Genomic DNA, 26,572 nt, shown 5'->3' on the forward strand with positions numbered 1-26,572 from the left:
GAGGCGGGACGCGCCACACAGGCGCAGAGGGGCGCGCCGAGCCCGCCCGGCCCCGGCCCCGGCCTCGGCCCCCGCCTCAGGCACAGCCGCCGCCGCCGCTGACGGGCGGGGAGGGCCGGGCCGGGCCGGGCCAGCCGCGGCGGCGGGCGAGGGGCGGCTACTTCAGCACCGCCCGCGCCCGCTGAGCGGCAGGACGGCCGCGCCGGGCCCGCGCCTCCCCCCCGCCGCCGCCGCCGCCGCCGCCGCCGCCGCCGCCGTGTGCGGAGCCGCGTCCCGCGTCCGCCCGCCGCCTCGGGGCTCCATGGCCTGGCCCGCGCTCCGGCGCCGGGGGCGCCTCGCCCCCCGCGGCCCGGCGCTGCTGCTGCTCCTGCTGCTGCCCGCCGCCGCTCCGGCCCCGGAGGGGCCGTCGTGCCACGGCGCTTTCGACATGTACTTCGTGCTGGACAAGTAAGGGCTGCGCGGCGGGGCCGGCGCCTGCGGGCGGTGCTTTTGTTCCCGGCGGGAGGTGCGGGCGCGCGGCCGTTAGAGCCGTTGTGGAGAGCCGTTGTGCCGGGGGGGCGGGGGGACGCGCGCGCTGAGGGGCGCCGCGGCGTGTGGCGCGGGGCTCGGCGCGCGCGGCGCCGACCGTTACGGACCAACGGCCGCGCGCTGCGCTGCGCTGCGCTGCGCTGAGGGGGCGCGGCTGGAGCCCCGCGGCCGCCGCGGGAGCGCCGCGCTCTGCCAGCGGCCCCGGGGGAGAAAAGTTTTCTCCTCTGGAGCGGCGCCGCGGGAGCAAGCTGCGCGGATGCGGTGCCGGAGTCCATGGCTTTGCCTCACGGCCATACTGAAGCAGAAAGCATCGGAGTAAGGAGACGCAGAAAGTTTTTAGCCTTCGCAAACCATTTCAAACCATTTCTCTTTTACATTGTCAGTCAGAGTAATGCTGAAGATCAGGGTGTTCTTAGTGGTTTTTTTTTTTTTTTTTTTTTTTTTTTTTTTTTTTACCCCCTCCCCTTCCCCGCCGCTCCGAGATAACGGAAACTGTAAAGTTCCGGGGGGGGGGGGGTGAAGAGAATCGATTTTAGTGAGGCTGCATTTCCTGACCAAAAGTACATCTGTGGACATTTTTCAGTCAGCGTGAGCAACCAGCAGCATCTGCCGCCCCTCCCCCGCAACAGCTGTTGATTATCATGTTTTTAATTGTGAGATTTGTACATAACAGGTCACCGTCAGCCCACTGGCGTTTGCGAGTGGAGAGAGAGAAGAAAAGCCTTCGCTTTGATAGGGTGACTGTTTGAATTGATGCTGCCGGGCCTCGCAGCAAGACTGCTTTGCTCTCTTTCAGTGTAATGTGCTATTTACTGCATATATTTTGCTATGTCTTGCCTTGACAAATTGTGACAAAAAAAAATTACTTGCCAGTACCACCCTGAACCTGGATTTGTGGTAACTTGAAATAATTAGAAAAACAAATAGTCCTATGTTGTCTAATTTCTCACTGAAATTGTCATCTTCTTTGCCTGCTTTCCTTAAATAAGAGCTACTAACATGGTTTTGTTTTCTTTTCAGATCTGGGAGTGTAGCACAGAACTGGCATGAAATATATGATTTTGTAAATCAACTGACAGAAAGATTTGTGAGGTGTGTTTTGCTCATTGTAACTTCTATAATGGGATATGTTGAAAAAAACACTCTTCTGTAGGGTTATTAGATGTGCATATTTCCCAGACATGTTAAGTTTTGTCTCTTAGTGCCCCAATAGCTAGAAAATACTGGAAACTTTTTCTTCATTTTCTCATGTTTGGAATGAATAAGATCTGGTTTGATTTTTTTAAAACCATTGTTTTTCCATAAGCCACGTGGCTTATTTCTGATACAGTATTTCTTGTATATTAATTTTAGAGGACTAGCCATAAGACAGTCTGAATATATATGAACAGATGATGCAGGCCAAAAGCAAGGGAAGACGAAAGTGCATGAAGTTTGTGCCATGTTAACAATATAAGTTGGGTGATACATGTATTATATATATATGTAATCCCATGGATGTGGTTAACTTGATGTGTACTTGACTAGTGCTATTGTCTGGCAACTATTACTATTGCAGATATGTCTGTTGTAAATACTGCCTAACTGTACTCTGTACAAAGAGATGAGGATTACTGTGATGTAGCATCTTAAAAAAAAAAAAGAAAGCCAATAAAACAATCAGAGCCCCCAAACACACAGAGCTAGATATTTTTTTAAGAAAATTAAATGCAGTGAGCAATTACAAGGCTTGCATAATCAAATACTGAAATACTGCTTACATTCGTCTTGTAAAAGACAGATCTTATGTAAAACAAGTGAGTGACAAAAGCTTTTGAAAGTTAACTTGTAAGCTTTGGAAGAAAAACAAGACCCTGAGAGCAAAGTGCTTCCTCTTTTCAACAAGTAGTGAAAAACACATTTGTCCCCACAGAGATGGTGGTGCTTGTCCAGAGTAAATTCTTCAGTTCATCATCCTCTGCAGCCAAATGACACTCCCTTTTGCAACAGTTGGGTTGTGTAGTGGTCTGGCCATGTTTTCTGAAATACAACTAAACAATTTTATTTACTTCACTGACCTTTCACAACGAAGGATGATTAATAGTGGTGCAGAGCCAGCCAGTCTAACCTAAGAGTATCTTACTGGGTGTCTCGGTTCTGAGCATTCAACCTTATGTGGCAGAAACCCTTCACAGCATGACAGTTGTTTGGCTTTTGTGAGAGCCTTAACAGTACATCTCCCTGTATGTTTTCCTCATGGGGTTGGAGTGCCTCAGAAGGCTGGTAAGGCCTTCATCCTACTTTCAGGTCTCAATGTACTTTCAGAATAGGGCATGGAGTCATTCAACCTTAACACTTCTTGAACTGAAAAGAGTAGTTGTGGGAAGAACAGCAAAGAACCATTTGGTAGTTGTTTGCTTCAGTCCACAATGAAAATTTTCACTTAGGAATTAATTCAGAGCAGTGTGACCTGTGCATCTGCTCTTCAGTTTGGCTTGTCTGTAATGTGCAGGTTTGCAGTAATAGCACTGTGTATGGCTTATCCTGGTTCTGGAAGACCTGCCTGATCTAGCTGCTGTGTTTGTACGATCCTCTGTCATCAGAGTGTCTGAGTGCTGCAAGAATTACACAGAAACAGGATGCCTTGTGAAGAGGGCAGTTTCATGGTTTTCCTGAAGACAAATCAATGAGTTAGATCATAGCTTTGAAGCTTCTCTATACAGAAGAGTTATGTCTCAAATAGGGAAGTCTAACATTACTTGGGCTGGTTAGTGACATAATCCACAGAGACTGGGATCGTAGATACTTTCTTGTCTTTTGGCAATTGTCTGCAGCAAGTAAGAAGACTAATAAGCCCGTGACCTAGAATATTAACGTTGCTCAATTTCATGTGGAGCATTTCAGAAGATACGGAGCTGGCATGCGGAAAATATTATGAGCAGAACTTAGATGGGATTTAGGTAGTTGGAACAAGATCATAAGGAACCAATTCTGTGATTTATTTATCTATTTATTTTTATTTATTTTATTTTTTTGTAGTCAGAACCTTTATGGAGAAACTGCAAGGCTGGATCTTAAATCCAAGTTCTGTGCAGCCAAAGATTTGCTGAGTACTTATATTTGCATGACGCCTATTTTCTTAAGTAGTATCATTAATGCAAATGAACTGAAAAATTATGGTCATTCGTCTTTACAAGTGTTATGTCTTCAGTAACACTAAACCAATAAATTAATGCTGATACACGAATAGTATGGATTATAAAATTAACAAATATATTGAATTTGTCATAAGTATAAATTAAAGGAAGGTAGGAGAGATGTTGTTACAATTTACCTGAGGAAAATAACTGAATCAGGCTTCCAGAGCATCAGTTCTTAAGAGACACATTTCTCCACCGATAGTTCGATGTAATTCCTCTTACTCTTGTTGGAAGAGACAGATGGGCTTCTGGAAAAAAAAAATCCTTAATAAATGCACTTCATGCAGTACTGTTTCCCTAGTTACTTTTAAGGAAGTCGATTTTAGTTGTTACAATTATATGTTACTGAGATGGAAACATACTTTGAAAGCATTTTTTATGCTACTTTTATCTTGAAAAAAAAATATGTAAGAGGGTAACATTTATTTCATTTTGATGATTTTAAGACCAAAAAAGTGCAGTTCAAAATTTACATTGTGTCGAGATCAAACTTTAAAGGGGGAAACTCACTTTTGAATGTGTTCATGTTTAATGCCCCAGACTATGAGTGTACATCCCTGGACTATTTTTACATCAATGACTGAAATTATAAAAGGACATGTCACGTTTTCTACTTTAGTATATCGTGAACTACAAAATTCACTTTCAGTTGGATTGTTTGAGTTCTTAACGCTAAGTTTAACTTGTGTTAATTTGCATTCCAGTCAGGCAAAAAAGAATAATAGTTTTGCTACTTCAGTCTCAGAGTATCTGGCCAAGGACTGGATGGGCACAAACCCTTTAATTCCTTTCTCAGCCTTGATTTGTAGTTCAAAAGCACATTGGAATTTAGAGGATGAAGACAATAGTAGTAAAAAATGAATGTGAGAATGGAATAGTGAGCATCTATACATTTCTCTTCATTTGTCTAAATGTGTTGTTTTTTTTTCTTTCACTTTTTTAAAAGCCCGAAGATGAGATTATCATTCATTGTGTTTTCCACCCAGGCACACGTCATTATGCCGTTAACTGGAGACAGGTTAGTGTACAACTTTTTTTATTCCTCCTCCTGCCCTACCTCTAAAGGCCTCTTATTAATCAGAGGAACAGTAACAGACACTGAACAATAGCTGATACCTTTAAGTGGTGACTTCTGCGTAGAGCTGGATTTAGTTTTGTGAACATCTCAGTAGATAGCCTAGTGAAAATAAAGGAGAAGAATGATGAGACTGAAATTCTTGATCTGAATTCTGCCACTGCTTTGTACTACAGCTAAAGGCATTTTTTTTCATCTGCATAACTCTGCATCTTCCTTGGCACAATAGAAGAAATATTTCTTGCTCCTACTTTTATAAAACAAGATCTGTAGATAAAAGTCCTCTGAATTTGTTGATATACAGGTAAAGCCTACAGTGATAAATTAACATTTCCCATCTCATACAAGGTAGGTATTTCATTTTATATTTTAAAATCATGACTTTAAAATAAGTTTTGAACAGTGGAGTTTGTACCGCTTGGAAGGTGTGAGATCATTCTGGTACAATGGATGTGTTTGATGTGCCTGACATCTGCCTTTCAGTTGATCTGTTCAAGGCTGCTCATTCTGATTTCTAAAGGAAATAGTGATCAATAGCTAGGATAGGTCAGGGATAGGTGGGGAAAACAGGAGGAGGAAATTACATAAAAGAGATTGCTGCAAAATCCCCCCCCCCCCAAAAAAAAAAAAAAAATGGGGACTTGAAATCCATATTGTGGAACCACTGCTTTTGGCAGAGGACAGTTGCACTGTCCTTGGTGGTCCAAGCTTTGTTTGCTCCCGTACTCTAACACCAAGATATTTCCCATTCATTTTTTCTCAAATAAAATACGCTGTCAGCCCTGTCAAAATATGACCTTCTCTATCTCCCTTTGGTCTGAAAGCCAACTGGACTGAACTACTTTTTGGTTTTGAACGTTTAGATAAACCATTTAGGAATCTTATTAACGAACTGTGGCAGGGTAGAAGAGAGGTAGTCTTTCCTTTCTGCTTCCTCTAATAGAGTCAATACAAAGCAGAGTCTGTCATATTCAGTTACTTTACTGTTTTTTTAATAATACATAATAGCAAGTACAAGAACTTGCTGGAGAGAGCTGTCATTGGGAACAGACAAGTGTATTACATTGTAGAAATGTATGGTGACACTCTAGAGTAGAACGTCTAAAGTCATAATTCTAAGCCCCTCCTGTTTTAGCATTTTAAGAAGTGGTCTGACTTTAGAACTGCTAACCTCTCACCTCCCCCCACTCTGACTTGGATATCAGATCTGTTGTCTGCAGAGTTGCAGAGAGACAAGGTTATAAGCCATTTTTCCAGATGGCTTGAAGGAGGTCAGAAGAGGACACTTAAGCTTGTTCCAAGGACTGCTAAAGTCAATGAGATCTTTTTCTTTTCTTTTTCCTTTTCCTTTTTTTTTTTTTTTTTTAAATTTCAATAGGCTCTTAATCCCTGTCAGTGGCTTATTCCTTATCAAACACCGAGAGTCAGAACAGATAGCATTCAAACCACTTTGAATGTTTGGGCAGAACTCTGGAATCCAGCCATGGAAACACAAGTGCCTTTTTCATTGCACATCTGTAGCACACTTTGTGTCGTGGGAAGAACCATGTTTTTTTTCTGGGAAATCTAGTTTAAAAATAGGAAGAACCCATTTCAGTTCTAGTAAGTTCCTCTGCAGGACTTTTTAATGCAAAGGGTGCTGATGCTTTTGTGACTATAGTAGTGGAGAGGAAATTACCCTTGTTATTTAGGAGGAGTTATAGAGAGTGAGGAAATGGACAGTAAGAACAGCTAGATTCACCTGGAACAGCTGTTATTTTAAATATTAAAGGAATCAACAGCAGAAAATGATTTAGTATTTGTTACTCCCATTGTTCTATACAGAAGATGCTGCTGCTGAGTACACTGCAGTATTGAGGGGGTGGGAGGGGAGTGCGATTTTGGGATGCTGCAGCCTTGATTTGGTTATGAGCATTTTGGATTGCCAGGGATTTCCTCTTCTCCCTCCTTCCCACCCATTTATTTGCTAATTCACAAGTGTCAGGAAATCACAATTCATTTTTCATAGTTAGTTCGAAGTGGTAAGGTTTTGTTATCTTTAAAAGGCTTAGGATTCTAATTATTCACACAAAGTTCTTGCTGTTTTCTGTTGCAAATTAGAGCTTCAGATATAAAGAAACCCACATACCATGGAGCTAAAGCCTCCAGATCACCAAAGATTTGCTGACTGTGAGAAATGCTACGTGAGTAACTCAGGAAACATAAGTCATTGTTAACCACAGTACACACAGCGCTACAATAAATATATAAAATAAAAATAACATTGATGTGGAGAAGACTTCTCACAGTGGTTATATCCTATTTTAGAGATACAATTTCCAGTTAAATTCCACAAGGGAAATGTGTATGCAAAGCAGTAAACAAAGATTTCTGCATTCCCACTGGAGGCTCAATTATACTACTAGTTTTAAAAAGTGAGTTGCTTGGAAAAGCAGGTGCTTTTATGAATGTCATGTAGATGATATAGTGTCTTCTGCATTTTCTTCTTCCAAACTATTGGCTGGCCAGCAGAATTGTACATTTCGTAAACTGGATTCTACAGCACTTGACCAACATCTGTGGCCAGTACTAAAACTGCTGATTCTGCTCAGGAGAAGCTCCTGTTGTAGCTCATGGAAGATTTTTGTTAATGAGGGTGACAGGATCAGAGACCTTTATGTATGTACTGCATTAGCAACTGAACCTTGCTGCCGTTGTCCAGAGTCTGGTAGACTTCAGTAGCTATTCCTTTATTGCCCAGAGACATGATGAAACATGCACATCCTGTAATCTAGCTGGGCATTTATGCATGTTCAACCTTAGTCATGTGAGCAAACCCTGCACTTTGATGCAGGAAGCTTGCCAAAATAGAGCCATCTGCAGAGATTGCGATCTGCCATGTGTATAAAGTACAGGAAAATCAGCTACTCTTTTCCAGACTGCGCTCATGCAGGAGGCCTGAAGTTTGAAGCAGAGTAATTATTATTATGGTACTCACCCTCTGTAGTATTTCAGAGGTATAGAAAGGCAGAACCTCCTCCAGATTACACATCTGAGGAGGCCAAAGTGTAAGGTTTACTTTCAATGGTGTGTTTGGTAGGGATGTAGGACCACCCACCCGTCTTTTTGTTAAACAACACTTTTTCTTTCTGTATTTTCCAAACAAGTATAATGTTTCCTACTTACTATATTGCTTGCTTGACAGCAATACTGAAGTACAGTTTTTGTTTGCCTTAATTTGGTAGAGATCATGTACGTTATCTCTCAGGCAGGTGGCCTCATTTCTGATAAGCGTATACTCATTGGGGAATCAGAATTTACCCTGAATCTACCCTGCAGAAGAGCTAAGAACACCACTACTTAAAACTGCATAAACATTTATGGAAACCCAGTGTTTTGCAGGATGCCCCATGCTTCAGTATGACCTGACATTTATGTGGTAATTTCAGCTGTTTCTTTCCTCTGCAGCATTAATGTACAAGGGCAAAATTGTCTCTCTAGAAAGAGCAAGGGTTTGAATAGCTTTTAACTTTCAGTCTTCAAGCACCTTCGTTTCTATCAAGTTTAATCCTATCGCTTTGTACATGTGGAGATATGTTTATTTCCTTTAAGGCAAATGATTGTCCCCTCTCTGTTAAGTGTGCTTACTCTCAAAACCAGTACTGTGTCTCTGAGATGTTAAGATAGCCTGTGATTCATCACAGGCCTGTAGCGTTATCTTTGCTCTTCTGGAACAGGGGTGTGATCTACATTCTTTGCAGTTTAAAGAAATCTTACCTCTGTCTTCTACTGTCAGTAATTACTGGTTCTGGCCCTATCTACATCAGGAAAAAACACAGCACATTAATAGCACTAGCAGTCAGACCACCTGGCTGCTGACAACAGTTTCTAGCATTGCATTGGTTAAATTTTCTTAAGGCAAGATGATATGAATAGTGCTGAAAACAGTTTTCGTACCTGTTGAGTTACCTCAGTAAGATCTTCCAGCTTGGTGCAGCAGCGCTTGTGCAGAGAGATCTCTGCAGTAAACATCTGGTGCTTGCTGTTTTGTCACAAATTGAGTTTGGGAAGGCCGGTAGCTGCATTCGGATGGGAAAGTAAAATCTGAAGGCTGGAGCATGCTCAGTTAAGGAGAGGTGAACATACATTGCAGTTTATGTGGAACTGATTTCATTAGTTTGTAAGGCTGGGCTGCTTTGCAATTTCCTTTTCATTAAACCACATGTTCTAAAGCCTGAATTTAGCTCTGCAGTGCCCTGCCTTGGGGTGGCACTGAAGGCGCAAGACAAAAACATTGTAGACTTTAGTCTGTGTAGGGAGCAGTGTTTGTAGACAGGTCTGGACGCCTCACTAAAAATTAGGCTCAGCTCTATAGCAAACATGCCTTCTCCAACTGAAATGTATAATGTTGGCTGAAGGTCCTGCTTTCTGAGATGGAGCACAGCGGAGGAGGCCCAAAGAGAACAAAGCTGTGGGCACTTCCATCAGAACCTCTCCTGACTTCAGCCTGGCTAGGATTTCACCTCTTGTCCCAGCTTAGCAGGAGTTCATGAACTACCTGAACAGATTCCCAGAACAATACGATACAGAGCTTGTAGCCATGGTTGTATTTGCCTGGTTGGTGTTGGAAGAATTATCTGAACTAGTTACAAAGCTTAAAAGAAAAAACAGATAGGATAGCTGGTACAAATTAAATGTGCCTTTTCTAAAAGACAGAGGTGTGATGCAGCACATATGCTGAATTGGGAAGAGATATTATATTTGTAATCATTCAACCCAAACACAGACAGGCTGCAAGTTGCTGAATTTTGTTTTCTTTTTTCTTCCTCCTTCTCTTATTTAACTTAAACCATGAAGCCAGTGGCACTCTAGCCTTTATTACTGTTATTTAATTGTACTGCAGGCACACAGACTGAGATCATGGTTCTGTTCTTTCAGTACAGCTGAGTTTTACATAAAACCAGACCTTCCTTGTAGAGTTCATGGCTGCAAAAAATTACAGAACTAGAGAGACGAGAGTTTTGTGTTAGAGGACTGCAGAGTGGGGAAGAGGGCTTCAGAGGGGTACTAGAAAGCAAGCTACACCAGCATGATTGACTAAAGAGTGTCCTGTTATCAAAAGGATTAAGACAAGACACATGCTTCTGTGCCACCCTCCACACCTGCTGGTGTGAGCCAGTGACTGCATACCCTTGTTAGTGTGGCTGAACTAGCCTCTCTTGCTGTCTATTGGAGCTCATTTGCTTGGGCCCCCGTCCTGCACTAACATGGCTTTGTGACTTCTGGGCCAGAATTCACTTTCTGGCCACCCCAGAGCATGAGTAGAGCTTGCTCACATCTGTCGGGACCTAATACATCTATACCCTAAGAGAGAGGGACAGTGACTGATTAAATGCAGCTAAAGAAGCTCTTGCTGCCAAAGATTTTCCTGGAATCCCTTGTAGGCAGAGGCCTGGAAACACCAGAGATTTCTGTGTGGCCGGGTCACAAGAAATTCTCAATAAATAAAACCAAACTGATTGTGCAAAAGCTATTTTTGCAAAGTGAAGTCTGTTTCAGAAAACTGGGACTTCAGTTGCTGTTTGTTTCTTGGCAGCAGAACACTAACGCCTGTGATGTGCTGCCACTCATTTCTGGCAAGCACTAAGTATGTGGTTTATAATCTGCGTTCCTACATAATCACTTTCAAGTTGTTTCTATAGATGCTGAATGTAAAATATTTGGATCAAACAGATTGTATAATCTTACGTAACTTGTTCTCTATCTATTTAACGCAGCATTTCTTTTTTCGCAATTGTATCGATAGTCTTCTGTTTAGGAGATAATCGCAAATTCAACATCATGACTACGGATTGTACTTTTGGAACAGAGCTTCTAAATATAGAGGAACCTCATCGGTGGAACAAATGACTTGTGGGTGGCATTGAGGCAGAGCGGCATGTGCATTCTTTCTCATTTTGCTTGCCCTAAGGAAAGCTTTCACACATCCTGGAACGTATTTTCCATCTGTCTCCTCACCGCTGCTTGCTTCTTCGTTGTCACCTATGTTTATTGTAGTACTATATATTCTGGCCCAAATTTTGTGTCTCTACTTTGATTTTACTAGTCCTTTCCCAGAGCAACTTTTCATGGGCTTCACTGGAAGTTTGATTCTTTCAATATAATCTCTCTCCCTCGCACCCCCCCCCTTTTTTTTTTTTTTTTTTTTTGCTTATACTGACTGTGCTGGAAGTAGATTTCTTTGTAAAACCTGCCAGCACCTCCAGTCTTACCACCATAGTTAACTGAGAATTTCACAGTCAACAATGGATTTATTTTAAGGCCCATGACAACATTATTCTGTTAGAATAAGTGAACTGCATCCTGTATAGATATAATGCCATGTCAAGAGCCATATAAAAAGACAGCAACAGAGCCAAAAATTTTAAAACCTTATCCTGATTTCTGGTCTATTGCCTCAACTATTAGAGGAGTCTTGCAAAATGCTGCATTTAACTTCTTTCTTAGAAAATTTCATTAGGTATCAGTTGCTTTGATTCTGTTCCACCCCCCTTTATATACCTGCATGTTGTCATGGAAAATAATGGAATGGAATATATGTGTGTGATATATATGTATGTTGATACAGATAAGAAAACTGTTGTTCTTTTTTCACATCCAGTTTGATTAGAAGTGACGTCAGCTTAAGCAAGTATATTAAATTTAAAATAACAACAGATTTTCCACCTGGCTGTTTAATTCTGGGCTTTGGCCATATCTTTGCAGTCTACACTCCATCTGAAAGATTTTACTTGAATCTAACTCTTTGACTCACTATGGCATATCATCTGGTTAGATCTAAAATATCTGTTACCCACAGTGTCGCTTCCGTTGTGAATGTAAAATCTGCCTTCACATAAGATCTCAACTAAATGCTTTATTTTACAGGTTCTAATTTCAGGACTCATTTATGATAGACAAATTCCTCCATCAATAAGCTAGCTGCTTCCCCCAGCCATTCTAAGTCTTTTATCTTATTGCTTTCAGAGAGAAAATCAAGAAAGGTCTTAAGGATTTAGAGGAGGTAAAACCAGCAGGTGACACATACATACACGAAGGGTTAAAACAGGTAGGTTTTACCCATCTCATTGCAATTAAAATATCCTCTTTTCTGACCCGTTAGATAACAACAACCTGTAACGGATTGCATATTTCAGCCTGCTACACTCAAATCTTTTTTTGTTACGTGGTCTCAAGACTGTCCAGCTATTCAGAAAATCCCATGCAGGAGATAAACCATCATCAAAACTTGACATGCGCCATTTGTTTGGTTTTATCCTTTGCACTAGAGAGTGGTTCTTTGTCATAGATCATACAGCATACCACACTACATGGTAAATAGTCACATGTAGCTTTGTAGGGCTGTGAGTATAATTGTGTCTCCTGGAGAATGTTCTTGTAGACAATTAATTGCACAGACGAGCATTTTCAGAGCAACTGATCTTAACTTTGTGATATCTTAATTATGGAGTTCCCAATTCCTTGTATTTTCTTGGGTACAATAAAATTATACTTTGTCATTTCACTAAAAGTTTGGGCCCTGAAGGTGAGGGATGAGATGAGCTTCTAAGCTTTCACTGTTTTGCGATTATGATTTGTGAAACTGATTTTTCTTCATTTATGGCTGTAGAAGCAAGTTTGTAATTGCAGTGCATGCACTGAAAAGACAAACAAAAGTTTATTACTGTTTAAAAAAAATGATAGCTTTAAGCTATTCTTTTCATACTTCGGAACCATTTGACTAGCATTGAAAATCTGGGGTTGCTAAAAGAAACATTATGGTGCGCTTAAAGAAATGTGAGCTTCAGAGCCCACAGAGCATCCATCCTGAAAGAATGAAGCTTTTCCAAAGTTTCACCAGCACTTTGGAGATGGGCTCACTGCTGAACTCAAGTCAGTCATCATCCTTGTCCAATCCAGATTGGACCTACAGCCTCGCCTGAACTCTTGCTACCACTGAAGAACGGTTTCCTTGTTAGTAACTAGTAAAGAGGAATCGAAAGATTGTCTAAAGAGAAGGGTTTCAACATGAGGTAGTGTGTTGTTTCAAACACTACATTAGCTTAGGTGACGTGTCTTGATTACACGTTCAGATATACTTTTAAGCTGGATAAATATTTTTCATTTTCAGGCTAATGAGCAAATTGCGAAGCAAGGCACCTCGAGGTTTTCCAGTATCATCATTGCATTGACAGATGGCAAGCTCGATGGTCAGATTCCCTTGTATGCAGAGAAAGAGGTGAGCACTTGTTGAAAGTGCTTATTATATTCCAAAGAGCATGTTGCCTGTTGAACAACAGCAACAACAACAAAAAAAATGTTTACTCCTCTTTTCTGTTCTGGAGCAGGCAAAGAAATCCAGAGAGTTGGGGGCTCGAGTTTACTGTGTTGGGGTCCTTGATTTTGTACAAGATCAGGTAAGAAAGTTACTGTTTTAAACTACTAGTCAATATCTTGTTTCAGGGTTTTAAAAGGGTTTTATTAAGTATAGAGGAAATAGTTTGGGGTTACCTTAGGCAGTATAAGGTCTTCTGTGGCTCAGAAAACAAACCCAGATGTGTAGATAGACATAAGTAGAATGTGTGGGTGTTACTTTTCTTGCAGGAAAGACCTGTTGGAAATAGCCTTGCTACCTTGTAGCTGCCTGCAGAAAAAGGTGTAGCAACAAACCTTTCTACTAAGATGGTGACCACATCAGATTACAGATTGCATTAACAGAGTAGCTATAGACCAGCTTCAAGCAGAATGGATAACAGACTTGGAATAGGAAAAAGAAAAAAGGATCAATGCCATTAATCAGTTCAAAGCTCTTCTAGAGTCCCTGTGCTCTGGCAAAGCTTTTGAATCACCAATATACTCACTTTTGTTCCATGAACATGCCTTAAATGGAGAAGTATATAAAAGATGCGTTAGTATAAAAGATACATAGAAAGACCTTTTAACCAAATGCAGGGCAAACAAGAAAGATAACATCAAAAAGAAGCAAAATTACTGCTGAGATACAGACCCTAAAAGGTTTCCTTAGTGTAGTTGTGTTTGGCACAGTGGATAGCCACTGAAATATTCTGTTAGCAGCAATAGGCTGTATTAAGAAAAATCATTTAGAAAAATCATAATCAGCCTCTTCAGCTGAGAGTTAAGGTACTCAACATTTTCCTCTAGCCAAGTTCATGGAAGTTGTAGTTTTTAGACATCCTTTCACATTTTAAGGCTGATAAACAGTGTACCAGGTTCAGTTTGCCATACAATTCATATGTGTGCATGAATTTTCTCTCCAAAGCTTGAAAAAATTGCTGATACAAAAGAACAAGTCTTCCCTGTCACTGGAGGATTCCAAGCACTTAAAGGAATAATTAATTCTGTGAGTATCAGATAATAAGCTGAACACTGTCAAGATTACAGCATACCCTTCATTCCCACTTTTCCAGGCAGAATTGGTTCCTAAATCAGTGATTCCAATATATTATGTTTTTTTCCTTATTTTAGAGATGATATTCTGTAAATTAACATTGCCTGCCACTCCTGCAATTATTCACACCCAGACTTTATGTGAGGTTTGATAAGTCCAAACTCAATTAAGTGCACTAAGTTTGAGGAGGATGTGCTGAGGAATGGCTGCTACAGGCTTAGTCTGAAGAGTTGAGAGAGAGTTGAGAGAGAGTCGGGAGAGTTGAGAACAACTAGTTAAAAGCATTAGGAATGTGTGAAATGCCTATGTTTCACAAATCTTTGTATATAAGGAAGTATTCTAAATGCCAGCATTAGCCTTGGTTTTAACCACTTGTTTTCCCAGTAAGTAGTCAGACTTTCAGTGCCTTTTTTGAACATTTCATGAGTAAGTCGCATCACTGAGAAGGGGTGGTTTAACTGATGACTGATTTGCTCAAAAAGGATCAAAGCAGGAAGAACATTTGGTTGTGATCAGTGGCTGGACAGTATTTTAGCTGTGAGTCAAAAAGACACTTTTGTGAGGACCTAGTTTATTTGCCTCATCTCCAGCTTAAGGCTGTGTGCTTTACAAAAGGGTATGAGTGCTGCTACTGTGTCATTCATCATTTCAACTCATAAATGTTAAAGCTGCTTTCAGCAGCACGGGGGGAAAAAATTGCAAATTTGTTGTCAAAGGTGAAGTCAACAGCAAAAAGGAAATCCTTTTTCTGAGAAATCTTGTTATAATTCATTTCTCTTCTCTTACTCCCCTCCCTCTTTTTAAGAAAAAAAAAATAAAGGATACTACTCACAGGATATTACACAGCCAAGAATTTATCACTTCCCTTAAATACTGTGTTTTTTGTGGAAGTTAATGACATAATAAAAAAACCTTTTCCCTTCTCTCAGAATAAATGCAGTTTCAGAAGCTTCTTTGCACAGTCTAAGAAGATATAGCCAACCTTTTCATTCACTGACATTTATTTTCCTGAAAAGAGTACACCCCACGCAGTACTCCTTTTATAATCTCATTCTGTGCCATTTTCAAGACTTAAGAATCAGTTTTTCTGGTAGTGCTAACTCACACAACACTGAAGCCATTAGAGACAATCTTATTTATACTAGCTGAATGCTTGGTCCCAATTGATTAGATCATTAAGTTTCAAGGGATACTACATTTTAAAGTGTGTGTATTAAGATAATACTTGGTAAATTAAGAAAGCAACTGCATTTGGAATTCCCCCTCCATCAAGGGCCACTAACATGCAGATTTAATCCTTTCCAGCAATCAGATTTCTCCATTTTTGCTCCCTTAAGGAGCAGCAGGTGTAGGATGTCCTGAGATTCTCTAAGATCTCAGCTGAAGGGTTCTGTAATTTGATATGTAGAAGGTATACAGAATATCATGTCAGTTGTCCCATTATCCCCCATTCTCAACCAGGGTATTCTGGGGTGGGCTCTGGCTACGAAAGTGCTGGTCTGCCTCCTTTGCAACTTCCAAGAGCTTTCAAATGCCTTTGCTCTTTTTGTGGACCAGGGGCAGTGTGGGGGGAAAGAACTTGCCTGGTAAGATTTGCCAGGTAGGGTTTACACAAGCCTCAAACCAGGTCCTTTGGCTGCTTGAGGAAAACCCTATCCAACTAAAACTCAAGATCTATGCATATCATGGCCGTGGAGCAAGAAAAAAAATGCACATAATGGCAACAACCTTGCTTTTAAAAGAAATTTAGCTCTAGCAGGGAGAAACATGACTACTTTACAGACAGGCTGTTTAGAAAAAGCAAACTTCAGGGGAAGTGTTCTGGAGTTTAACACATCGACTGCTCCCTTAAACTGTGACTGAACTCCTGAATTGTTTAGGGTTTTATTTAGCAGAGCGCAGTTTGAACAGGTATTTCAACACTCAGCTTATTGTATATTTCTGTCTGTAAAAAGGCTATATATTATGATTATTCAAGCCTGTGCAAGATACTTTCCACTAATAAAAGAGCATGAGAAAGCACTTTGATAGGAAAGACATCAACTGACTTCATTCTTAACTGCATCAATTTCTTTTGTTGGGATAAGCAATCAAATAAAAACCAAGTTACAGCTAGTTATTTGATTGCTTGTGGGGCTTTCAGAGGGTTGAACACTTTTTCCATCTTCCAGAAAAGCACTGAATCTAACTTGAGTTTCATTTAGCTGTTAAGGCATTTGAAATCCTCCTTTTCTCTTCCACAGAAAAGATGTTAACTGTATCTGTTGGAAGCTGTGGGGGAATGATGCACTGCCAGAATCCTTGTTTTACCACTGAGCATAGATTGAGGTATACATGGATAGCTTTTTTTTTTTTAAATGCACATATGGTGGCTGTATTAATGTAGTCGGTTGATGCATTGTAATTACAACTCAATTTTCATTGAGAGGTTTCTGACCAATTGTGATGATTCATTCTCACTGCATTATGAAGTTAGGTAAGCAAGATCTAATCAGACATGAAATAGTCGTCATTTTTCCTTTTTATTTGCACTTATAAATTATTTCTGTTTTGTTAGTTAGCGAGAGAAAACAAGCCTGAAGAGACACTGTGTTACAAAAGGGAAGGCTAATTTCAAAATAGTTGGAAATGAAATACCCATGTCACAAATATGTAGAAGTATTACTCAAGTGTGGTGTCAAAGGTGTAGTTGTGAAATGCTCCATTGACATTGTTAAGCATTTTTAATTAAAAATATACTGTTTAAGTAAAAAAAAAAAAAACTGCACTGACCCAGCAATTAAGACACTCAAGCAAAACTACAAAAAAAAAAAAAAAAAAAAGAAAAATTGAGTAGGAATTGTAGGAGGAGCTGCTTGTAGCCTCTACCACATTTGTCTCTATGGGACTCCTAGCTGTGAAATTTTTGGGCTGTCATGTTACTCTTGTAGAGAATTTCAAAAAAAATTGAGCAGTTAATCTTTTGTTGATGAAAGAACATGAAAAGCTGTATCATAGAGAATCTCTATGTACCTGCACCTGCAGTTGTTCAACATATAAACAGTTATTAAAATTCTTCTGGCAACACACAAAATATGTTTATTGATGGCATGGATTAATATTCAAGAGAACATCTCCAAGAATTGGAGATGAACATTTAGAGAAAACCTAGCTCAGATCTTGAAAGCTTGTATTGCATCTTAACCTTCTTACTTTGGATAAAAATCCTAGTGAAGTTACTAAGGACTTTACCTCCATGACACACTGTTCCTTTTGAATAATATTAACTAATGATTAAAAAAAAGAACTGTGCACAGACTTCTGTGCACAGGGAACTGTTTTGCTAAGTTTTCAGCTCTTCTGGCATTGCTAATATCTAACTACACTAAATAGTGACTGAACAGCATTGTCAGAGTAAATAAATCTAAGTAGAAAGTCTAGAGCTTACAAGAAAAGTGCTGAAGGCAAGATATTATGCTATCAGGAACAGTTTACTGATTTAGTTTGGCTGATAATTACATGGAGTATGGCCTCACGAGCAAGCTATGGCAGTGTGAACTGAAAGGGTTTGGGAGTGCACAATTTGCATCACCATGTGACAGGTTAGTACTATACAAGAAAAGGCCATCCATTCTTTTTCCCCTCCTCTCCTATGTATGTCTTACAGTAAATGAAAATATTTCTTGATTTGATAAGAACCATTTAGCAATTTATCATTTACATTAGAACTGAGTGTGTCTCATAACGAAATAGCACCTTCCTAACTAGCTTTGTATGTGCTGGTGAGGCTGCTCTCGTCTTGACTGCATTCAGATGCAAGGGTGCTGAGGATCTTTCCGAGATGACTGGCAGGGTCAGGGCCGAAACTGTTTCAAGAAAGCAAGCTAACACAAGAGTATTTCACTTGCATTTAACTACATGTGGTCCTAAACCATATTCAGGTTGTTCATATCATATTCAGGTGTTCATTGGGACAGACACTGGAGTATTTGTTAAATAGCTTAGGCTGAGACTTTCAGCATTTCCCTACAGGATCAGTTTCCCCAGGACAACTACAGACTGTGGGGCTGAGAATCTGGAGAAAGTTTGGAAACATCTCAGGCATCAGGCAAAGTCTTTTCTGTAATGCAAAAGCAGTATTAGACCCCCTGTCAAGGAGGGGACGTTTGTATTCACAGAAGTTGGCAGTGTTGCAGCTCTCACCACTGTTGTTCCTAACTGCTTGATCAAATATGAAGTGACCACTGTAGAAAAAAAGTGATTAATTTAAGGAGCTTGGAGCCAAGATACTGCTGCCATCTGAATCCCTGTTACATCAAACAGGCAGAGCCTTTAAATAAGACAATATACCTCTGCTCCATGGTTGAGGGCTCTGTGTTTTCCAGCGCCCTCTCTGCTGTCCTCAACCTCTCTCTAGTTACTGGAGGTCTCCGAGCACAGCAACAGTACTTCTTGGATCACCCTTCCCTGCTTCCGTTGTGCATGTATACCTGCTGTCATTCTCTTTAGAAGATTGTTGTCCTATTTGAATGGTACCCGGGGGGGGGGGGGGGGGGGAAGAGAAATCCAATCTGCAATATTTAGGGTCAATTTGATTTGCGTGAGACTATTTCATAAAGCTGAAGTTTCACTAATGTTTCCATAACACTCCAAACTGTAAATTAGTATAACCTTTTACTTCTAGTTTTTCCTGCAGTTTTTGCATGTTTTGCCTGGTTGTGTGGCATATTTCTGTGCATGTGTTGCACAGATCAGCAAGTCTAAATTGCTTGTATGTGCCACCTGCTGAAAAGCAAAAAAAGTAAGAGATCTCTGCTTCCCTTTTCACTTGAGCAAACACAAGTCCTACTGCTTTGTGAGTGAAAGTTGCCTCATTGTCTGAGAGAATTGGACAAGGCTTGTGCCTTCAGAAGTTACATTAATGGAGCTCACTTCAGTAACTTTAGAGTATGACAGCTGTAAGTAGACTTAAACTCATTTTTATACTGAAGTGAATTGGCAGCATGTAATACAGGAAGTTAAAATATATTTTGTACTTACAAAACCTCCTCCACCTTCTGATTTACTAGATAAGATCACAGGAACATGATACTTACAGAACTGAAAATAGTTTAAAACTGAGTTCTACCTTGAAGTATTTTACTTTATATTGTTACGAAATTTCTAGAAATAATACCCAAGAGGAATTAGAAATATAAATGTTAATCTCTGGTTTTGCATTTTCTTTTTGTGTGCACTGTTTAGAACGGGGCATTTTATGTGGGAAAATGCAACCTTAAAAATAGGAAGTGATTATCATGCCATTTAAGCTCAGCAGTTGCATCACCTAGGACAAGTTAATTGTACTTTTGAAGCCCAAATCATCTCCTAGTTGACCAAGTCCATCTACAAAAACCCAACCCTTAGCATAAATTTGTAACTTCAACAAAGGATTGCAAATTCATAGTTAAGATTGACACTAAAATAACAGATATCTTGACTTCCCTGTTTAACCATAAACAGGTCAATAACTGTCTGTAGACAGCCCTCCTGCAGCTGTACCTTGACTACTGTGTTCAGCTCTGCAGATCTCATGACTGGAAGGGTATTAACAAAAATTGGGAGAAAGTTAGCAAGTTGTTTAATTATGATGGAGAAGGAGTCATGACAAGAGGTACTGCTATCAAAAAATCTTACTGCCTAATTATGAAAATTCTTTCCAGTGAAATTTGTTGGTAACAGGGAGAAAGTCTGCTCTGATTATGAAGAACAGTCAGTAAAATCTCTCTAGAATTCAGAGACACTCGAATAACAGGGTTTATCTATTGAATAGCTCGAGTTCCCCCCTCCAATTAAATGATTCCTGTATCAATTGCTATGCATTTAACAACACATTCCTGCCATTAAATTATACAGATTGATGAAAGCCAATCTGTAGGGCCCAAAGTGAACGATTATCTAAAGTATACATTGCACTGGCACACACAACAGGCTTGGAATGTCTGACTAGTCACTGTCAGCAAGGAGCAGGCCTATTCCCAAATGCCTTATGGTCTAATATGTCAAGGCCAACAGAAGATGGGGAGGGATGCAGAGGCAGAGATACACGTGACTTGTTGGATAGTGAGTTTTCTTGTGGGGTGGGGGGGAGCAGGGGGAAGAAAAAATAAGAACCAAAGTCTAGTGAGCAGTAAGCAGTTACGCTGAGCATGGTCAAGACCTGTTCCACGTTAAGAACAATTTCATCCTTTCAGTTTGTAAAATTTGTATTCCATTACAAAAACGTGCTCCAGCCTTTCTTCATGAATCTCTGAATCCTTCTGCACTAGATATGCTGTCAGCAGGATTTCCTTGATCTGAGCTGGCTTTTGGGCTGGGGTGATCATGATTTATTAAGCTCTAAGAGTCAATCCGCATATCCCATTGTCACCTGCTGTAAGGCAACATGCCAGGTCAGTGGGCTTCATATCAGGGGTGGGAAGCTTACAACTGCAATAGTTTAATGTGCCAGTGACAGACATTGTGTTAAATCTGCAGTAGCTCATAAACTGAGTTAATACTGTTAATGTGTACTGAGCCACTTGGGTCTCAACTGCACGTCTCATTGGTCAGGTTGCAAGCAATTTGTTTATCCTGCAGACACTAGATTGTTTTTAAATAGTTGGTACTTCTGCCCTCAGCCAAAGCAGCACCCTAGAGGTAAAATTCCCCCCTGTTCCACCTCGCTTAGAGCGCACTGAAACTGCCCCCCTATTTTTCCCCTCTCCTAAGTGATATCCCCAGCCGGAGGTGAGGGGAAAAGGGTCAGTAAACTGACTGCATGCTGTTAACGTTTTTCAAGAGCAAAATCAGCTTAAACAGTTGATTATCAATTACACATCAACTTAATTGAATCATTTCCTGTAGGAAGAAAATATGCTCAGTTTGTGTACTGGGAATCCAGGAAGCAAACTATTAAATATTTAAGGAGGTGGGGGAAGGAGAAATGCAACAAGTTACCATTAAAAGAATTATTCTGATTAAATCAGTCATCATCTTTAATCCACTTCAGTGGTCTAATATTCAAGCTGCACTTGGTGCAAGGTTCAGAACTAACTTTGTGCTATGTTTTCCATGTGATTGAGACAGAGTAGATAGCTTTGTGAATTACTGCATGTAGTTGTTAAAGAGACTCAATGGCCTGGAATAGAATGCTTTCTGCTCTACCCTTCACTGTTATACAGTCCTTAATTTGACATTCTCTGACATATTACAAATCATATAAGGTTCTCCCGAAGAACCAAGAGCTTGATAAGCCAGCAACATAACTGACATGGTTCCCATTCTTCTGTGCACGCATGTGCCTTATAATTTGAATTTGACTTGTCAGCTATCCCTGCATGGCTATCAGTTCTGTTACATAAGTGATACTGTAAAATCCCTTAAAATGAGGCATTCATAAGTCCAACTGAAATCTATTTAGTTATTTAGTGTTTCCTTAGTGATAAGTTCTGCCTAGCTAGCTTTTCCTTACTAATGAGAAAAAATAGCCCAAACAGCTTCTTTCTTGTTATGGAAAGTAAGAGTTACTCTTGATCCTTATTTACATTACTTGGTAAGTAATGGATTTAGGGTTGTTTTTAGTAATTTCAGGGTAAAGGTTCCAGTGCTGTTAAAATACACATCTCTCACGACCCACAGTTTTGTCGTCTACATTTGGTTTACTCAGTGACTGCAGATGAGGCACTGCTTAGACATTATATAATTAGAATATTCTCACTAACCTGACACTGCACTAGGCTTCTCTGCAATGGTTATTTTATGCAAGACCGTATGTCTCACGAATTTTCTCCCCCATCCTCATCTGGGGAGGGGGCAGGATAGCAGCCTCTCCCCACCCCCTGGCTCTTTATCTTAAGGCAAGGCCGAGAAGCATCAGGAAGTAGGTTCAAATTGACAGCGAGTTGAAGTTGAGAGCACAGATGTTTGGCAGCAATTAAAAGGAGATCCCATTATGTATATGACTGCTGCAGTTGCTTTGACATAGCCTTGTTGGAAAGCATTGTCATATTGTGTCCTATGAAAGCGTTTGCTTAATTCCAAGCCATTTTGAATTGAATGTCTTCCTTCTAGTGTGAGGTGGTCCTGTTGGCTCATTGCTTGCCTGATGTCCTCCACCTGATGGAGAACTGTCCCATAGACAGTTCACTATGAATATTTTTTTAATTGATCCTAATTATATATTATTTTTAAATCAGATTGCAAGGATGTGGATCTTGTAAAACAGTCTCTAAAAGAATATAAGATGCTACTTTGGGAGCAAGCAATTGAATTTAAGAATTTAAGTAGTAGCTGTTTTAAGGAGAAGGCAGCCTGTCTAGAGGCTAAGATACCCTGTAGAACTAAAAGCAGGTGCTTCTGACTTAGAGATTTTGAGCATAGTCAAGGCTACTGGAATATCATCAGTTAGGTCAAGGGGTCCACTTATATTCATTTACTCTTGTAACCTGTTCCAAATGTTTGTCTTCAAAGTCTAACTTGACCATGGTATAAGAATGCACAACTCCCATTCAGTTTAAAAAAGCAGAAACCTGTAAGGGAGAACTGTACAATGAAACCTCCATACAATGGAGCCTGAGTTTTTCACTACCATCCTGCCTTCACTTATGCTCATTTTGCATACTGTAAAATTCACTCAACACAGTTTTAAAGTACTGCTATAAACTCAGTCAGCATTTCAGCCTCCAGAAGAAGAGATACAGCAAAATAGACCATTGCTCCACTTTAATACCTCCTGCTAAAGTTTCATTTTCTTTTTACTGCCTCAAGAGTAGCAGAAGAAAAGCTTAAGTTCAGCAAAGAAAAAAAAAATTGCCAGTAAGACTTTCAGTGACTCATGGAGAAGAAAAAGAAAACCCTCATAAAATACACCAAACACATAGAAACATGGGGTAAGCCCAGTCCTAGTTCAGCCAATCTCAGCAAATAAAGCAAAAGTCCTTTTAGGAAGTGAACTAAGCACCTCTGTGAACTCAGTTTTAATTGGTTTGGCTTAACTAACTCTAACCAGACAGGCCATTAGCCCAGCCTCCTGGAAATGACTAACCCATATGATAGTACAACATTGTTTTCCTTAGAATTCTGCTGAGGATTTTTACAGTGCCAAGCTGGGATGGAGCTCAAGAAGACATTAACTTACCAGCAAGGAGACCAACTCAAGAGCACTGCTGCACAGTTTTAGCCAGTTGTATCCAGCCCTGGATAGCATTTCTGCAGTCTTTTTATACTCATTGCTACAAGAGGCATCTGCACATTTACTGCTTTCGCATTCACAAGACTTTGCCCCCTGCCTACCACTTATATAGCTGCTCACCAGGCAGCAGCTGCATAGGTGTGTGGCGCTCCCTGATAAGCACTCAGTGGGAGGCAAAGGGTGTAGGCAGCCCCTAACGAGGAAACAATGAACAGAACCTGTGTATTAGAGCTGACAGGCAAACGAGGCATTATCTCCATGCGCTGCTCCAACTGAGGCTAGTAATGCTGAGGCTGATTTCTAGCGCTGTATCGCCATCCTGGTCCCTTTCAGATACTGTTTGCAAGTTAGATGTGGCGTGTGTCATCTTCCTTTCCTATCTTGCCCCCCTCTTTTCTGTATATTTTATCTAAATATCCATGTCCTGCAGTAATAATTGCAGGGGTTGTAGGTGGGCTGACTTACATCTGTCTACCAGTATATCTTGATTAAGAAAGGATTTGAGGGAAATACAGCTCTTCTTGATGTAAGTGTGTTATGGTTAACTGAGAAAGGTGCTTGGTACAGTCTATTGGGAAAAGCGCTTCTCTGCTCGTCAAACTGTGAACATGGCCTCTCCAGTTGCAATTTTGTTTGCAGTTTGCCATGGTTCCTAGATCATCTTTCCTCATAGTTACAGTTTGCTCACTAGGTGTTGTGTTTATAGCATCCCTAGAAAAAATGATAGACCCCACATTTGGGGGGTAGAGAGGAAAGAAAGGGGGTTTGAGATCTTAGAAAAGCCACTGTTTTGAGTCTGCTGGTAAATGAGCATTTTTGTGCTGTTTTGCCACGTTTCTGAACCATGCGGGACACATTTTGCAGTGAATGTACACATGACTGGCTGGCAGAATATGAACAGGCAGTGCTGGAGGCTTGCAAGCTCAGAGTGCAGTGAGCAGGAGTTAATCCTGCTGTAAATACATTTTTACACAGTGACTGTGAAAGTGATTATATTGCACTATCAATCAGAGTACTTTCATATAGCTTGCCATACATGAGTATAGCAGATAAGGTTATTTTTAATGGTTGAACATTTTTGTGTCTTTAAGAATTGGTTCTGGAAATAGCAAATTAGATGCATTTGTTTTAATATAATAAGTACAGTTTTGTTAACGGAACCGTATTGCCTTCCTCTGTAAAAAGTCAAGCCAGCCTGATCTGCGAATGACTTCCAAAAAGCAGTGATGAAAACAGGAGTGCATGTTTGAATTAGAACTGGGGAGTAAAGGCCACTAGTGATTCTGGAAATCCGTTGTTGTTCAAAATTATCAGTGTGCTGCATTTCATCAAGAAGTGTCCGAGAGCTCTCTCTCTCCAATAGTTCACAGTTAGATCTCTCTCTTAATTAGGAAGCAAATACCTCATACATTCGTGTCATTTGATGGTTGCAGAACAGTAGCTAGACTTGGAAATTGATATGGTGGTTCAATAAAGAATCCAGCTGTGCTGATGACCTGCCCAAATCCTAAACTCAGTATACAGTTCTGGGGAGGAACGGATGCCATGAGAGTTGTGATTTATGGTGCTGTTTGCTGCCAAAACCTTTTGAACTGCATACTGGGTCTAAGCAAAATCAAATGATGCTGTGAAATGCATTGACACTCAACATATTTTGTTAATTGTCAATGTGCAGTTGAGTTGTTCGTGGCTTGTTACTAGTGCATTGTTCTCACAGTATCTTGGAACATGAAATTCATTGAAGTGCTGGAAGGGAAAGTTGTTGTTTTACCGCATGGTGCAGCTCTGTTCCACAGTATGTTCTGGGTATATGATAGTCAAAATACTTACAGAGCTGCAGGAGCTGTACCATTTTACTATTTAAATTCTGAGGCAGTAGCAAGAGTGAAAAGCAAGTCAAAGCAGAGCTGAGCTCCAGATGTGACAAGTTAAAGAGACATTGGAAAACGCACAGGGCAAGTTTTTTAAAGGAAGAAGCGTTTGTATAAGGGCAGGGGCAAGACCTGCAGCGAGGCTAAATTAATAAAAGAGGTGGAGTCTGCAAAGACTATAAGCACTGACAAGCCTTATTTCATCTTGTAGTTTGGCAGACTTTTTTGTAATTTATTGCAAGGACATCTGCTTTTTCTATGCTAATGTAATTATTTGTGTAGGTGTATTGTTTTTGCAGCTTAAATAATTCCAGTACAACATGATTCTGTTTTTCAATTCAGACACTTACAGGTCAGAAAATGACAACATTTCAGTAAAACACCTCTAATAATTGAATTAAATATTTCATTAATGACAAATTCTGAACTGCTTTGCTTATTTATGAAGTGAATTTTGAAGTTTATGTGAGCCTGCAGGAACCCTCTAGCAGGAAGCACATAGAAATCCATGCCACAGATACAGATTGTAAGTATTGATTAACAACCGGGTTGCTCAGAAAGAAATTCATTAGATGAAAAGTGGTCCCAAACTCTAGGGTTGACATAGTGGCTGTACTTTTTATAAAAAATTTAAGAAAAATTTACTTGTGCATTTAGTTTTACCTGAAGAAGATTAAACAGCTCTTGAGCACAAAACAATCTGTGGCCAATAAACCCCCAAAATAGCTTACCAGATGAAGGTAAGTGACAATCACAAAACACAGAACCTGAAGTGAAAACCTGAATGCCAGTTGGCTGTTTGAGAAGCTAAACTGTCCCGGTTCTGATTGCTGTGTGCTACAGTGTCATTAATGAACCAGTAAACAGAATTTGGTAGTGATAGTGGAGTAGGTAGAAACTCCCTGAAAAGACAAAGCCTCTGAAAGCCATGCGTACACCAGATAAAACAAAACTATTGCGGATGGAAGCTGAAGCTAACTTTCTGTGTGGGACATCAAAGCCTTGACCCAGCAAGGCATTTCTTTAACTCTCTTGTCTTTAAGCCAAGATGTCATTCCACTATATTCAACAAAACATTCAGATGCTTAAAATTCCATGTGCAGCTAAGGAATGTGATAGCTGGCTGACAGACAGAATTGGGCAGCCCAACAGCTGATTTACACATGACCCTTTCGGAAAAGGAGAGCTTGTTTAGCCAAATTCAGTCCCAGTGTACATTAGTGAGTTTACATCAAGGATGAATTTGCTTTTGAGTGCCCATGGGATATCTCAGATGCGTCTATTCTGATAACCTCTGCTGTC

At 40.3% G+C, this 26,572-nt stretch overlaps 1 protein-coding gene across 5 annotated transcripts in view; it reads left to right on the top strand.

Annotated features, from left to right (window-relative positions):
- Positions 1-301: 301 nt before the first annotated feature.
- Positions 302-26,572, top strand: part of ANTXR2 (ANTXR cell adhesion molecule 2) — a 122,227-nt gene continuing 95,956 nt past the window's right edge. For 4 of the 5 annotated variants that reach the window (XM_062574346.1, XM_062574344.1, XM_062574345.1 and 1 more), the window contains exons 1-7: positions 302-447; positions 1,549-1,620; positions 4,654-4,725; positions 11,788-11,869; positions 12,932-13,039; positions 13,149-13,217; positions 14,081-14,161. In XM_062574346.1, the coding sequence (XP_062430330.1) occupies positions 302-447; positions 1,549-1,620; positions 4,654-4,725; positions 11,788-11,869; positions 12,932-13,039; positions 13,149-13,217; positions 14,081-14,161 (630 nt within the window). Of the gene's footprint in view, positions 448-790; positions 844-1,548; positions 1,621-4,653; positions 4,726-11,787; positions 11,870-12,931; positions 13,040-13,148; positions 13,218-14,080; positions 14,162-26,572 lie in introns of those variants that run through there. The other variant, XM_062574348.1, reaches the window with a different exon arrangement.

The sequence above is a fragment of the Rhea pennata genome, chromosome 4 (genome assembly GCF_028389875.1).
Source record: "Rhea pennata isolate bPtePen1 chromosome 4, bPtePen1.pri, whole genome shotgun sequence".
Classification (NCBI taxonomy): domain Eukaryota; kingdom Metazoa; phylum Chordata; class Aves; order Rheiformes; family Rheidae; genus Rhea; species Rhea pennata.